The sequence below is a fragment of the Glandiceps talaboti genome, chromosome 7 (genome assembly GCF_964340395.1).
Source record: "Glandiceps talaboti chromosome 7, keGlaTala1.1, whole genome shotgun sequence".
In the NCBI taxonomy this organism is placed as follows: domain Eukaryota; kingdom Metazoa; phylum Hemichordata; class Enteropneusta; family Spengelidae; genus Glandiceps; species Glandiceps talaboti.
Genome location: NC_135555.1, coordinates 2,251,329 through 2,268,297, shown reverse-complemented (window position 1 = coordinate 2,268,297; position 16,969 = coordinate 2,251,329). Strand labels below are relative to the sequence as shown.

The 16,969-nt window shown below is 34.5% G+C and overlaps 1 protein-coding gene across 1 annotated transcript; it reads right to left on the bottom strand.

The window, feature by feature from the left end:
* Positions 1–1,406: 1,406 nt before the first annotated feature.
* LOC144437735 (ganglioside-induced differentiation-associated protein 1-like) lies at positions 1,407–16,462 on the bottom strand. Its single transcript, XM_078126744.1, has 5 exons — positions 16,255–16,462; positions 9,111–9,303; positions 8,330–8,509; positions 7,118–7,414; positions 1,407–4,842 (listed from the first exon to the last, which is right to left on the bottom strand). Exons 1-5 carry the CDS (start codon positions 16,309–16,311, stop codon positions 4,547–4,549), a joined length of 1,023 nt encoding a protein of 340 aa, XP_077982870.1. The 5' UTR covers positions 16,312–16,462; the 3' UTR covers positions 1,407–4,546.
* Between the last annotated feature and the right edge of the window lie 507 nt (positions 16,463–16,969).

Here is a 16,969-nt window from a genome sequence, read left to right as displayed (position 1 = left end):
TTTATCGAAGAATAGCGCGAGGAGAGAGACTTGAAAAACCGGAGAAATGTACTGAAAGAATGTAAGTAATGAAATTATATAAAAAGAAGACAAAATGTATTGAATCTTTGTTGTATCGTCTAGTTGGTAATTTACGATTTGCTGAGACGTATGAATTACAATGAATGATGGGTAGTCTGTAACCACGGCAACATAAGTCACACTGTCCGAGTAGGAGGGTAAAGGTTCAAATAACCCTGTTTCTTAACTAATGGTTCAGTAATATTGTCATATTGACTTCATAGATGTTTATCTAAACTTAACGGTTTTACGCATTACAGGTACAGACTCATGAGACAGTGTTGGCAATCTCCTCTTGTCACAAGACCATCCGCCCAAGAGCTGACCAACGTACTCAACGATATGATCCAAAAAAATCAGGTAATTTTATGTATATGGATGGCTGTAGCCAAATGTGTTATTACCTTCAATAAATTTCTTAAAAATCCAAGACATTGATTTATTTCCTGCTTACAATTGCAGTTTATATAGTTTGTTTCAGAATTTATGCTACACCCCGCAGGTCACTCTTGTAGCAATTGCAATTTAGTAGATCTCTGTCGATGGATTACTGTAACAGTAGAAACGGCCGAGTACCTGAAATCTACTATCAGGAGTGCCGCCTAGAAATATTTCCCCAAAGTATACCTAGTAACCCTATTTACCCCTGGCATTATATGTGATTATTTCAGGGTCCCTTTACGAAGCCAGCTGAAGACTATGTGTGAATGGAAGCTAGGTGCCATCTTTTAATAGCCCGATATCAATGGTTTCGAAAATCTTCCCACTATTGCTGGAAGACGTAAACCTGGACACTCATTTTCCTTTTTTTAAAATTTCCAATTGTCATAACTTGAACATCTACCCTGTCGGATTTTACGTATTCATCCCTGTGTGTGTGTGTGTGTGTGTGTGTGTGTCTGTGTGTGTGTGTGTGTGTGTCTGTGTGTGTGTGTGTGTGTGTGTGTGCGCGCGTTTGTTTGTGCTTGTATGTATGTATGTATGTAAGTATGTATGTATGTATGTATGTATGTATGTATGTATGTATGTATGTATGTATGTGTGTGTGTGTGTATGTATGTATGTATGTATGTATGTATGTATGTATGTATGTATGTATGCATGTCAGTGTGTGTTTCTGTCTTCCAACTTAATACGAAATCAATAGAAGTTGATAATTTGAATCACGTCACACCTGATACCACTATAAGGGCATGAATCTTTGTATGTAGAATTTCAAGGTAACAACACAATATTACGAGACTTGTATTTTTTTGACATGCATAGTATCTTAAGTTTGGAATATATGGTGAATTTAAGTAAGACAATAAGATGACACGTGTGCAACTGTAAGAGTATTTCTCTCTTAAGAATAGATAGTCTTTTATTAAAATCGTACTTTTACAGAGATTTTATACACAATATATTTGTTGATATCTGTTGTACATTTCAATACCCTTGATGTATTCATATATGTCTGCATAGAATCTTGTTCCAGCAGATTAACCCATCAATTGTTTGATTACGATTAAATTACCTTCAAGTGATTTTTAAAAAAAAACTACTGATGACTTTAAGTTGTTTTTGTATTAACTAATCACAATCTATGATGAAATGAAAACTAAAAAATAACACTTTCAGAATAAAACTGAAAATACTACTTACATTTAATAAATATCATTTCTGGAAATAAATATCTCTACTAGTTGGTTAACAAATCGTTATGTCTACTAGCTGGTTAACAATCGTTAAGTCCTCTACTACCTAGACTGACTGTGTGTATTTCGTAATTTGACATAATCAAAAAGGATACATGTTTTCTATGTAACTTAGTCATAATTTGATGATTGACAGGGTTACAAAAGAAATGCCAACATGTTACAAACGGATGATTGCTATCAATATTCCCATAGAGCCTCGGGTCAATGCAAAATACGTTACGGGGAGGGGGGGGGTGTGTGTGATTTACGATAAATGGTTTAGAGACATTTGAAGTGGAAAATATTTTTCATCCCAAACTGTGAAGACCTCATAATACAATTCTATCGTATTTGATAACAACGGCCAAATAATTTCATGACTCCCATCGGTTTCATGTCGGCTCCCATCGGGTCAGGTCAGGTGAAGTTGACTTTCACTGCCTCGAGGAGAGTCGGTTTGGGTCACCCCAAGTGTGACGTCGTGTAGTAATAGGGTGCATCTTGGGTAAACTTGTGGGAGGCTCCCTTAGTGGGGTGATTCGAACGCACTCCGTGATAAAGCTATGGTATAACTTTGAACACAGGCAAACTCTTTACATTTCAAGTATGCGTATAACCTTTGGCTTTATCATGGTTGGTTACCATGGTGATCTGTGTTTCGTATGAAGACTTATTGTATTTAAAGTAAAATATAGAATAAATAAAACACTAGATAGTATCCAGTTCTGATTTTGTCATGTGTGGCTTAATATCCGTACCATACCCCTTTAAAGTAAAAATGTTCAATGAAATTTAAATAATACACTGTAAATCTTGTCACAAAATTGAAAATATTTCAAGTCAAAATGGATGAATTCTTCTACCTTGTTATTGTTTTTTATTCTAATTACTAGTAGATTACCATCAAAATACACGTATGCCATTACTTGAATTAATGAGATACAAGCTATCCATGGTTCTACTAGTAGGTGAGATTTAATGAATACCTTGTCAACTTCATATTTCAGGCGGCAATCGGCCTAATAACTTTATACATGTTATAAGTGGTGTCAAGCTATTTGATATTGCGTTCTTGAACGAGGCTAGTTTTCATTGAATCTCAAATTGGCTTGCTATTAGCTGTAAATATATGCCCTATTAATTTGTTACTTCTAGAAAATATCACTCTTATCGTCTACTGTAAACCAAAAATGTCACCGTGACGTGTTCAGTCCTTTCTAGGAATCTAATGATGTTAGTTTGACTGGTGTGAATAAGTCGTAAAATTTTTTTGATGTTTTAGGCACTATATACAAGACCATGGAATTATTACAGTGTACAAAATATCATTCAGTAGTTTCTCATATCGATGATGTACATCTCAATGCAAATTAAAACCAGTTCTTGTTACTGTATTATTTTTCATTTCAAAATTCCAAAATTTTTCAGGGAAAGTACAATAGCTGGGGTTATCTGTATGGCCCAGTCACATGGCGTGTATGAATTCAGTCACATGACGTGTATAGCCCAGTGACACCACGTCTATGAATTCAGTCACATGACGTGTATGGGGGCCCAGTCACATGACGTGATTGAATTCTGTCACGTGTCATGAATGCATCCAATCACATTAGCCCCATGATGCAATTGACAAATAAACTGTATTCATTTGGTATTTTGCCATTATTTCCGTGTGTATCTCAGCTGTTTCAGTGCTTTTTTATTTCAGTGACAAAAATGGCTACGATACTAAAACAATAATACTAAAATGGCTACGATACTAAAACAATAATACTATAATCATTGATAAACCACTGTATACTGATTTCTATAATTTAAACCCTTACAAAATATCTCGTTATCGTCAAAATAATAAAATATGGCACTACAAATCTAAAATGTACACTGAATTATACGGCTTATCAAAATCCACACTATACCCCTGCAGTTTGAAAACCTCAAAACTTAGTGACATCCAATAGGAATAATTATAACCTTTCATCCCAAATACAATTACTTACTTTACATTCAGATTTCATAATTTGCAACTCAAATAGTGATCCATAGTACTTTTAGCGGCATATCATTTCCTGGCTATGCCGCCTACAACTTGAACTACATGATATTACATGTTATTTCACACCTGTCTTATTGTCAATATTTAGATTACTATGTAAACTAAAAAAACTATTATCATACATGAATGCAACAGAAATACATAAATTATTTATCTAAACCATTATCAGTAATTCTACAGTATACAGGTATGTGGATATATTAAGATAGTCGATGGGAATATGATGCGGTAAGAATTGTTATTCGATTTATACAAATCTGATCTTTCGCATTTAGATTTGCTTGGAATAAAACTAATTGTTGCAGCATTTAGAAATGTTTTATAAGTTAACATTATGTAAATTGGTTCATTATATATGCAAACCACGCGTGCCTTTTTTTAATACCAAGATACAAAGACAAAAGTAAAGCTTCCTTCCCCCTTTCTTGGTGTACTCTCAAAAAGTACATGTATCATCAAACAAGTCAAACTGTCGTATATTTGGTAAAGACTACCTAAACTTCAAAACAGTTTTAATGAATTCGTCCAGTCACCTTAGAATAACAGCAACACACTATATGCAAATACCGAGACAGGCGTGGTTTGCATATCAATAAATCATTTACATATATAGGTACATTTAGGCATGTCCATACTGTTTAAGCATAGGGCCTACGGTGCTAGCATAAGTTACACCGCAAACTTAAGTTCTACCTGCGTAAATGACATCTTAGAAACAATTGTACAGGTCTTGTTTGTTTTTTGGAATATTTTAAACTATTATGCAAGGATATAGAGGACAGCACACGGTGCCTTGCTCTTCGTTAGCTTCAAACTGAATCATAACTTCACTCTTTTTCATCTTGCTACCACCGTCGTCAAGTAGTGGTATTGATTGTACAAACGAATCTCTGCTTCTCACTCTTTCGAAGTATTCTGCAACAAGGGGTAGCTTGCCGTTCGCCCAAAACATCTCTTCGAGACCGAGATCATACAGTGCACGCAGTGTTGTTGACCAGTACACATCAGCGGCAGTGTAATTTTCACCACACAGCCAGAAGTCCGGTCCTGTCGATATAGGTTATAACAGAGATCATAAGGGAACGACAAACTACAAATTGTTTTTTTTTGTTACATTTCAGTATTTATTCTAATAAAGATGGTGGAAGATTCTAACGATTAATTGTTTCTTCTTTATTGTGGATCCTGGGATTGTTACAGGTAACAGATCAAACAACAACAACAACAACAACAACAACAACAACAACAACAACAACAACAACAACAACTGTATCATTTTGATTTATTAGTCGCATAACTTGCCTCCTGTCGAGTGCCTTGATATACACTTGTATTCAGACCTATGGTGTGCATGATTTTTTGAATTGACTCACTACTACAGATTTGTAATGTCAAATATAACAACAAATACAGTCTTTTATGTGCATGAAGTAAGTGAGGCATTGACGATAAGACATAATTAATCAGTATGAATTGAATTGAATTGAATTTATTTCCACCAGAAACATAAGATAATAAGAATACTCAATAACAAGAAAATGTTGTGGTGAGGACCATGGAAATAGTCCATGGTCCTGACAAATATGGGAAGTAACTCAATACATTTAAATGATAAATAAATAAATAATCAAATACACATACTTATTTTACACATGTATACACAATATTATAAATGTACAATACTAAGCAAAGAAAAATATGATAGCACAACGAGTATGAATGACATGATTAATCACAAAGAGTATGAATGACATGATTAACCACAGAGAGTATAAATGACATGATTAACCACAAAGAGTATGAATGACATGATTAACCACAGAGAGTATGAATGACATGATTAATCACAGAGAGTATGAATGACATGATTAATCACATAGAGTATGAATGACATGATTACCCACAAAAAGTATGAATGGCATGATTAATCACAGAGTATGAATGACATGATTAACCACAAAGAGTATGAATGACATGATTAATCACAGAGAGTATGAATGACATGATTAATCACAGAGAGTATGAATGACATGATTAATCACAAAGAGTATGAATGACATGATTAACCACAAAGAGTATAAATGGCATGATTAATCACAGAGAGTATAAATGGCATGATTAATCACAGAGAGTATGAATGACATGATTAATCACAGAGAGTATGAATGACATGATTAATCACAGAGAATATGAATGACATGATTAACCACAAAGAGTATAAATGGCATGATTAACTACAGAGAGTATGAATGGCATGATTAATCACAGAGTATGAATGACATGATTAACCACAAAGAGTATGAATGACATGATTAATCACAGAGAGTATGAATGACATGATTAATCACAGAGAGTATGAATGACATGATTAATCACAAAGAGTATGAATGACATGATTAACCACAAAGAGTATAAATGGCATGATTAATCACAAAGAGTATAAATGGCATGATTAATCACAGAGAGTATGAATGACATGATTAATCACAGAGAATATGAATGACATGATTAACCACAAAGAGTATAAATGGCATGATTAACTACAGAGGGTATGAATGGCATGATTAATCACAGAGTATGAATGACATGATTAACCACAAAGAGTATGAATGACATGATTAACCACAGAGAGTATGAATGACATGATTAACCACAAAGAGTATAAATGGCATGATTAACCACAGAGAGTATGAATGACATGATTAACCACAAAGAGTATGAATGACATGATTAATCACAAAGAGTATAAATGGCATGATTAATCACAGAGAGTATGAATGACATGATTAACCACAAAGAGTATAAATGGCATGATTAACCACAGAGAGTATGAATGACATGATTAACCACAAAGAGTATGAATGGCATGATTAACCACAGAGAGTATGAATGGCATGATTAATCACAGAGAGTATGAATGACATGATTAACCACAAAGAGTATAAATGGCATGATTAACCACAGAGAGAATGAATGGCATGATTAATCACAGAGAGTATGAATGACATGATTAACCACAAATAGTATGAATGGCATGATTAACCACAAAGAGTATAAATCATGGCATGATTAACCACAAAATATTATGAATGACATGATTAATCACAAAGAATATGAATGGTATGATTAACCACAGAGAGTATGAATGACATGATTAACCACAGGGACTATGAATGACATGATTAATCTTACATATCAGAAATTAAGATGACAAAAATGCAAACACCACAGAAAGATGCTACAGTAGTGTAAAATGTTTTACAAAAGTCTCTAGTTTTTCTGAGGCTATCATTTATATAAATATTGAGAATGAAAGATTTACCTGTCTTCTCATCATTTTCTTCGGACATCTTTTTGGTCGCTGCTACTATCTGTTCCATCTCTTCCTGCTTTTTATCCTTCTTTTCCTTCTTTTCCATTTCTTCCTTCTTTCGTTTCAGTTCCACTTCAAGTTTCATTAAAACGTCGTTACACAGTGGTACTGCAACCCCGAACGTTCTCTCATCAACCTCCAAACTGACTTTTTCTAGCCTTTCTTTGATCGTCATGTATTCATCTTTCAATTCTGGGTTCTCTTCTGCCAGCAAATCACACTTTTTGGGACCTTCGTCGTGGAACACTATATCATTAAAACAAATTTATGTACTTACGTTACTGAAGAAACTTTTTCTATGTCAACATTTTTGTACACCTAGTGATACTAAACGAAAGGTCGCTAAAAGTAGTACGCAATAGGCTGCTAACCTCTCAAATATCAATTTAAATCGACTGGGAACGGGTTGAGATCTTAGACAGAGGAGAGATGATTTGACAGGGGCGTACGAGAAGCACCTCAAATACGTAAAAATGAAACCAGCATAAACAGAGATGGAGGATGAACTGAACTACCAGGGATTTATTATTATCATCTCTGTGTTGTGGCCAATCCGACTTTATCTAGTCCAGATCTGTTACGACGCCACCTAGTGGCAGAGAGTGAATAATACAGGGGGGGGGGGGGGTCACGTCAAATAGAAAGCTTTCATTAACGCTTTCATATTTGCTGTTGTATGAAATTGGTTAACACAGTTTTCAGAATCAATTTATTAACTACTGCAGTATTTATCGGGAATGTATTTTCATGTAGTCTGAACGGTTTAGTCGTTGGTCTGCTTATATATATGAAACACTCGCTACGGAAACAATCACTCCAATTTCCACTGATGTAGTCGGATATATATATATATATATATATATATATATATATATATATATATATATATATATATATATATATATATATATATATATATATATATATATATATATATGCTTGATTTAACCCAGAACAGAGTCAATTCTTAAAATGGTTGAAGATGTATTATATGTTGTCATGGCTACGAGGGTCATACACAAGCCGTAAAGAGACTAATCATAAATCATCAATATAATGAATATTAACTACTTTCTATTTCAACATGATGCCAAGTGTTCTGAGAGTAAGCGTACCTCATGTACTTTCTATGAAAATATATTTAAGTTACAATTTTCCTACCTTTGACAATATTACGATACAGAGATGACGGGTAACTGTATTTCTGTTCACACTTTTCGAAGTCTGGATTCTCTGGTATACCAAGGGACAACGAGTCAATGTCCACCTTGTTTGCTATTGCAATGAAATATTTGCACATGCGACCTTCCTCGGTAGACGGATCTGGGAACAGTTTTGTGTCTGTGAATGGATAAAATCGAAAGCAAATTGATGGTAACAGTTGTTCATTTGCGTTCAGCTCCACTTGCATATGATGACTGGCTCTAACCTTAACCTTACCTAGTACCTTGGCACCCCCTTATGCTTGACCGTAACCATCTTATCTTGGCTCCTCTTGTAGTATGGTCACTTTAGGAATTATATATATTGAAATGTAGAAATCAGAATATTTATTTCATTATTATGGTTGCATATATAGTTGTATTCTTGAATACTTTCGTTGAATAAACGAGTAAGTTGGATTTATCTGGATCACCCATATCAAGTTTCATCTGTGACTTTGGCTGTCTCATCATGAGTTCAATTTTCTTTTTTTTTCGAGAAATAAAGAAATGTTTGTACATAATTCTCTAGGATACGTTTAGCTTATTTTGTCTTATTACTGAATTAGAGAATTTGAATCTTTTGTACTGAATTGTTTCGAAGGTATACTCATCTCGAGTTTCGATCTAGTTATTGCGCCCTCTGCGGCGGTTTTACTATATTATACCTGTCGAGGCCCCCTTTAATACTCGTATGCCAAACACTATAAAGGCCAGACGGGAAAACAGTGGCAACTTACTCTCTGGGAAGTTTTCATCGAGATACCGTAGGATATCTTCAGTTTCGTTAAATATTTTGTCGTCGTGTCCCAGTGCGGGTACTCGTCCATCTGGATTCACTCTCAAATACCATACTTCCAGATTTTCCAATCGTGCCAAGTCAACAACACGTTCTTTATACTGTAGGCGCTTCTCCCTTAAACCTATACGCACCTGTTAAGTAGAGATAGAAATCAATGAATACAAACCAGTGTGTTCAAGTTCGACTCTCAGTGAACCACAAAAGCAAACATTTATTTGACATTAACATTTTACAATTCTTGAGTCGTTGTTTGGGTTTTCGTTGCCTTGGTTTCTGATAACACGAATGCAAGCAAACATTGATTATTTTCACCACCAAACGTTTTGGCTACACTTGTACATGTATGCATTACGTTGCTATGGCAATCACAATTTCCCCAATGAGTAATTGCGCTTTTTTCTTAACTATGATCAATCAATATTAAATATCAATATATTATATCAATATATGTTATATACTATTAATAGTATATTGATTTGGGTCGGTCTGAGTGTTAGCAAAGATAGTTGCAGCGTTGTGTTCCTTGCAATATGACTATTTCATTTCACTTTATTGAGCTAATAGAGCAAAGTATGCACATGACATGTGTAAGGTTCAAGGGGGTCAATATCCTTCCTGTGCCTGTCGATGACTACGGCCACTGCTGGCTGTCTAAACTTTACAGTGTAGAAGTAGTAATTTACCAGGTATTGAAAACCAACCCTGAAGAAAATTGATCATGATATCGTGATGAGGTACCGAACTATGCACCATTGCTTTCTCAACAAAGGTTAAGTTATTTGAGGTCCATATAGAGACGATTCATAACACGGGAACAATACCAAAGACGTCATTGATTGTAAACAAGGCTCTCCCTGACGTGTAGTAGAGGAGAAAGACACGTGTTAAGGAATCATTTATTTATATGGTCGTTTGTGTTATTTAATGAAGTGAGTGTGTTGGAAGAATTGGCGTCAAACCTATACAAATCCTACAGAGATTCGACTTTGTCGGAACGCATATTCGACCAATTGCTCAGTTTGCCACGGTTTCATGAATGGTGGGAAATTCGTTTCACTTCCTGTCTTTAATAATATGGTTGATTTTTACACTTTTTGTTTTAATACAATATACAGCATTTATTCTGAATGAATGTACGACAAGGCAGGATATTGTTTACTTCCTTGGCAACATCGTACTTCATGCGGGTAGTCACGTGCACAATGACGGGGATGTAGTAATACTTGCAAGGACTTTGCCCATTATGGTGAACAGCCTTGGCCTAATTAGTATGAAAACTGAACTAAAGAAATTCTGAATCACGCCAGAGGCTCGTAGGAAAAATTACTCACAACATTTCGTGTAAAATTGTTGAATATAGTATGATTTATTTGTAGACAGTGGCATGGTCCAATAGGTATCGTTGGAAGCAATTTGGTTGGGATCAGGTGAAGTGCAAGTCGTAGCCAATGCATTATTGCATTTCAATTTTGTGATTTATACAAATATTTGGCCATGAGGCTTTGGTATTTATTTTAGATTTTTAATATATAAACCAATTTTATCATGGCTTCCCGCTTGAAAAAAACCCATGTGAAACAACATTGACTATATCTGTGCTTGTAAATTTGCAAAAAGGTAAAAAAAATTGTGTGAAAAGTTTGTAAGTGTACGTGCAATCAAGATTTTACACTTTTATTAATGTTTTGCAAATTTATTTGCTTGCAAAAAAGGGCTGGGTATAGGTTGTTTCACGTTGATTTCTCAAGTAGAAAGCCATGAGAAAATTGTGTTTAAAATTAACCAAAGCAAAAACCCAATCCTCATCAATATGGCTGCTTTAAGAGGATGGATAGGGTGTGTCGTAGTATTTCTTAACATAATTATTGCCACCCTCCCCACCTGCTTTTTTAGTAAATACAGGGACGACTGCTAGTGTACTAGTATTATAAGCAATTGCTCAGAAAAATAACACTACTGTACGAGGAGATTGAATACCCCGGATGTCATTCCAAGACAAGCGCCCTCAACCGATAATTAAATACCTAACCATTTAAATATTTATAACAGTTGCCAAAATACATTGACAATTAATTAAAAGCTGGGAATAGCAGCTGGCATTTGATCGGGTTTTTTTTTTCGTTTTGTTGTTTGGATTTATAATTTTCTGCAACAGTTATTATCGCAATAGAAGTGTCTATTCAGAAAAGTGATATGACATTTCACCTATAGTTGACCCAAATCAACATGAATATACCGGTAGTAAAAGGCAGGAAGTCCGTTTAATTTTCGCTCTTTAATTGCTCGAGTAGTACATGTCTGCTTTAATGGCAGAGTTCAGTCGGTTTCAATACACGTACTCTATATGAATGTACGAGAAGGTGTGGATACATTTTACTAGTATCCTTGGCAGCATTGTAGCTCATGCGGGTAGACGAATCACACGTGCACAACGATCGGAATAGAATGTATAGAGACATTTATCTTGATAAACGCTGAATCATGAACGGACTAGTCATAAAAATTGAACTTAAAGAACTGCCGAAATTGAATCGAAGTGACTCAGGCAAGGGGCTTCGTAGGAAAAATAACACAATAGTTCATGTAAGATTATGGAATATACTTTGTTATTGTATATAGTTTCAACTTGAAGATTCAATAGTTAAAACAATATGATTGGTATGAATATGAATATGAATATGAATATGATTGGAAAGGAAATGAGATTTGTAACTACAGTCTGGACATTCGTCTGCGCAGCCTGTCTGCGCATATTTATCGTGCATTAACGTTGAAATCCTACTTCGGTCTAAATATTCATAGAATTTGATGCTTTTATAGAGTTTGAATTTTTAAATACAACATAACAAACATTATTATCAGTAAGGCTCTCTGAGAAGTGGAAATTCCAGCAAATGTTCGGAAAGAATTACAACATTTTTATCGATTGATCACAGAGTGCATCGTGACTTATCCAAGTGACATATTTTCGACACAAAAAATTATACGTAAAGTGAAATGTTCTTTGATGAAAAACATGTTTACACATAAACAAGCAAGAACAAAATCACATGAGATGAAATTTATATCTGGAAAATACATGGGCCAATTGTGTTTGTTATTTTTAAAACATCGCATAGAAATTATAACTCCTAGCTGATCAATGATGACTAAAACTGAATTATCGAAAATAAAAATTGCCTTGAAAGTTTGACTGTCATTTGACTTTATCGGCAAAAATAAAGGCCGTGGTCAAATTTCGTGAATTTGCATACAGTTATGAACTGTGCGGTGATTTTTAGCATGATGCATTTTGATCACATTTTACTTGCATACGGACGGAAAACGAGCCAGTAAAACCCACAGTATTCGAGAGTACGTTGCACTAAATTTCTAAAAACAAACAAGGTTATCATAATTTATTACTTTCAAAGTTTGTAGTTTGTATATATTTTGCGTTCTCTTTCTGATGGAATAAGTTTCAAATCAAATCAAGTCAATAAGTTAACACAATTTATGTCAAGATCTGAAGTTTTGAGCTTTATCTTTGTTTCATGCGATATTCTCTACTTTTTGTTGCTCTATTAATTGAAACACGTTGATTGGTGAATAGTAAAATGGATATGTGTAGCATCATATATAGGGAATCTAATGCTACCATGGTATAATATATCATGGGACACCAAGAAATTATAGTTGACATCTGGACTGCTATTTACCTAGGGAAACGAAATTTATACTTTAAAAAATGATGCTATGTAATGACTTTATATTCATTTCAAAGGCACAAATCGACACAACTTTGATCAAACTAGACGGCTTTATCTATACTGAGGGGAGTTATGTCCGGGGGTATTTTCCAATTTAGCCGATATGGCCTAGAAAAATGTTAGCGAAGTTCTGTTCACAAAACAGTTCTACATGAAATTTGTGGGATTTATGGCTAGCGCTGTCGATGATGCCTGTTGAGCGCTGTACTCATATTGTCAGTCTATCAGTCTAAGTTGAGTTGTGGGTATGCCATATGCAGGAGTTTTGTCAGATCCGGGGCATTTTCCGATTCGACCGAATGGATTGGAAAAATATTAGCGCAGTTATTTCACAAAACAGTTCTACATGAAATTTGTGGGATTCATCGCTGCCAATAATGCCTGTCAAGTGATACTCATATGAAGCAATTTGACTTATTCGAGTTGTCATTATGCCATATGCCAGTTTATACCTAACACAATATGTATATCCCATGCGAAGCACGGTTTATTTTCAAGTATTATATAAGTATTAATTATACATATTTTAGTTCGTGCGATGATATCTCTTTGATATTATGTAACGTTACTAAGAATCAGTCCTCATTTACGATAGATTCTGGATTTGTCGGAATACCACTAAAAATATGAGGCTGATTGTTAAAGCTGCACCTGCTAAAACCAGACATCCACAAATTGATTCATTCACTGAACATTGTTACAATATTAATAATTAGACATTGTATATGTTAATTAGATGTCTATTTTATTCACAAGATACATGTAGTACACTAACAAGTTGAAATTGGGATAGAATTGGGAGGGATGATTTTAGGGTGCGGACCTATAAACCAATTTCATTGGATTTATTCTACTATATTATGTGTAAAGCTACACAAATATGTTTTATTTTACCCCCAGGTGATTCAGTACAATTCAAGGTGTACGATATTATGAGTAAGTCATTCTATTTAACAAAACAGTTTTAATAAATCCAGTTCCAGCTTGAAAGAAATGTAAGTGTTTGCTCAAACTTGAGGACATATATTTCGTTCACAAAACTATTTTTAGAATGGGATAATTTCAAAAGTCAGAATATTATGTTGGTGTTGCTGTCTCAATTTGCATATTCAGTTGAATGGTTCACCCGATATATATTTAGATGTTTTTAGAATAAGCGGGCGTCGACAAGCGACACCACATCACTGAGTGTATTGTTTACCAAAGTTCACCTACTGTCGATATTATGCTTTAAAATACAAACATGTTGTTATATTTACAATAAAATTTGCGAAATGGTGGAAAATAATTGTTATCTTATAATTTATACAGAGCATGACACTGTATCTTTAGCTCAAGATAGTATGGCTTGAGGCAAACGATAACATCTGATTGCCATTTCTAAAAACTTTGTCCGTCGTATTTTTTTAAGCGATGAAATTTGTGGATGAACCCGAAGCTATACATGGGCTAGATGTACAATTCTAATGTGTTGTTATTTAGTATTCGACGCAGTGTAAGACAGAAATGAACACAAGCAGGAGTGCTAATAGAAGTGCTGGTACGTGTGTTGACATGGTAACACGATAATTTTAACTTCACTAGTATGATGTGGTAGTAGTCGATGCACAGTGTAATGTGATAGGGCATAAACATTATACATATGGAATAGGTCAGTTAGGATTTTCATGTATGAAAGTCTGGATTGACTGGAAAGTTATCGATATTTTTATCATTAAGCTTACTTCCTAAAACTACACTGGCAATATTTGAGTAATATTTCCATAGTTCACCGCTTGCCTAAAAGAAATTTTCCAAGAAAGTTTTAACGGAAATTAAATCAAATGATTTTCAAATAGTGGTCAAGAGTGAGTCACCATAGTTACATTCGTTATTAATTCTCATTTTAAATTACAAACAATGGCATGAACTATACATGTATTACGGGACAATGCTAGTTGTCATGTGACATGCACTGACGTGTTCTACACTGTACAACTTGTCGGGTTGGAAATAACTTGTACAACTTATATTTGCACTTACAATGTCACTAGCTTCAATTCTGCCAACCGTTCTATTTTGTGATATAGAAATAGAAGAAATAGGTTTTCTTTAAATCAAACAATCTCTCAAGTCTAGCCTCACCAGTAGTGAGTGTGATCTCCCATGGCAGACAGACAGTCTAGTCACCGTCCGTAAGCTGAATTTCTGAACCCCAGGCACACTAAACACCATTCTCAAATAGTCCCTGATTTAAATAACAAAAAGTAAATGTAAACCCGGATGAAAGGTTGAAGCACACAGAACTATTGTTGCATGGAGAGCTTTAACACAGGTACTAAATTATTTTCTTTTCGAGGAGAGACGTCGATGTCGACTATAAATCTACAAGGCATATCACAAGTAGTAAATGGCGTTTCAACACTTGGTGAACTACATAAACAATACATAAGATCATTAACAGGTGGTCAACGTCACTTCACTGTACATGTCCTTTCCGACATGTTTTATTGTAGGTTGAAACAAAATTATTCACCAAGGACAAACTGCAACCTCATTAAGTTGTTAACTTTTGTCTCAAACAAAAAACAGACATAATTGGAGCTAGACTTTACACCGTGGGCTTTAAACACAGACAAGGTGATGTGGTAACTTAAACATTTCATCGATCAGTTGTAACTGCCAAATATGTTGACTGTCAACTAGTTCAATATTAATATTACGCCATTCAAGAATTTTTCCAGATTCAAGTATATGTCGAACAACTTATGGGAATATTTTATCACAATTCCTGCAAATATTTTTTACAGAGCCATATATTTCAATTGTTTACTATGATCGCAACTACATTCTTCCTTATATACCGACTTATATATATATATATATATATATATATATATATATATATATATATATATATATATATATATATATATATAGTTTTGGTAGTACTGGAACTCTTTCTTGGGTGTAACTCGGAGTTTCACGCATATTGCGATCATCAGACACTATATATATATATATATATATATATATATATATATATATATATATATATATATATATATATATATATATATATATATATAAATTCATTACATGTACTTATCCGATTACTGTGATATCTTAATAAAAAGAAGTATCCAAAAAAACTTAAAATCAATCGTTACATACGTTGCTAAAGTCATTGCGCTTGTCAATTTTCCACAGGTTGTATATTTGTGTACATGTATGTATCTTCTTATGGTAGCAGTGCCAGTGGGCGTGGCTTTTCAACCAGTCAGGCACTTTCACCCCTACTACGTTCTAACGATCCCAATATTAAAGCCGATAGGTAAATAGGTTACGACTTACCCTATGACAATAGAACGACTTCTCGGAGTAATATACTCTTAAATCGGCAGACGACATGGTCAATTCGGTTACTCTTTCCAACACCCCAAGCTGTCGACACAAATACCTCGAGTTCCACTGGAATGAACTGCCTATGTGTTCAATATGCGGGTCTTTCTTTCATGCAATGAGGTCAAAATACAGGGTCAGAAAGAGTGTGCATAGAAGTTCCACGGACCATATTGGAGTAAAGCTGTTCGAACAAACAAACACATATTTCACCGGTATTTAGCAAGGTGAAGCTTTTTTGACTGATCGGACAAACAGTTTTACATACAGACAAGATTTTATTGGATATCTTCACAACTAATGATAATATTTTCTGAAGTTCCTGGGCTAATTCTTTTAAAAAAAAATGAAAATGGGCTTTTTACAAGCAACACATATTTTCTTATGCAACATAAATATTTTGATGTGTCTTTCTTGTTTAGACATGTCATTGTGTATCTATCTTTGTCGTAATTTGCTTCATAATAGATCTGATTGGTTGGCAAAGGGTCTGTACAATTGTCAGCAGCATCCGGTTTTACGAAGTGAATTGGAACAAAAAAATAAAGTTTTGAATTTATTGTTGCCATCAAAGATTTTTACTCCTCATTTTTCCCATCTGCCCCTCCCCCCTCCTTAGTCTTTTCACTACCACGGTAGTGTGGTCTTTTCAGTACCATGGCCTGCA

Coding starts and splice junctions, on each gene's coding strand:
- LOC144437735 (XM_078126744.1), bottom strand. CDS start 16,311: ATGTCGTCTGCCGATTTAAGAGTATATTACTCCGAGAAGTCGTTCTAT. Junction 7,415..8,329: donor GTATCGTAATATTGTCAAAG/GTAGGAAAATTG, acceptor TTAATGATATAG/TGTTCCACGACGAAGGTCCC. Junction 4,843..7,117: donor AGAAAATGATGAGAAGACAG/GTAAATCTTTCA, acceptor CTATATCGACAG/GACCGGACTTCTGGCTGTGT.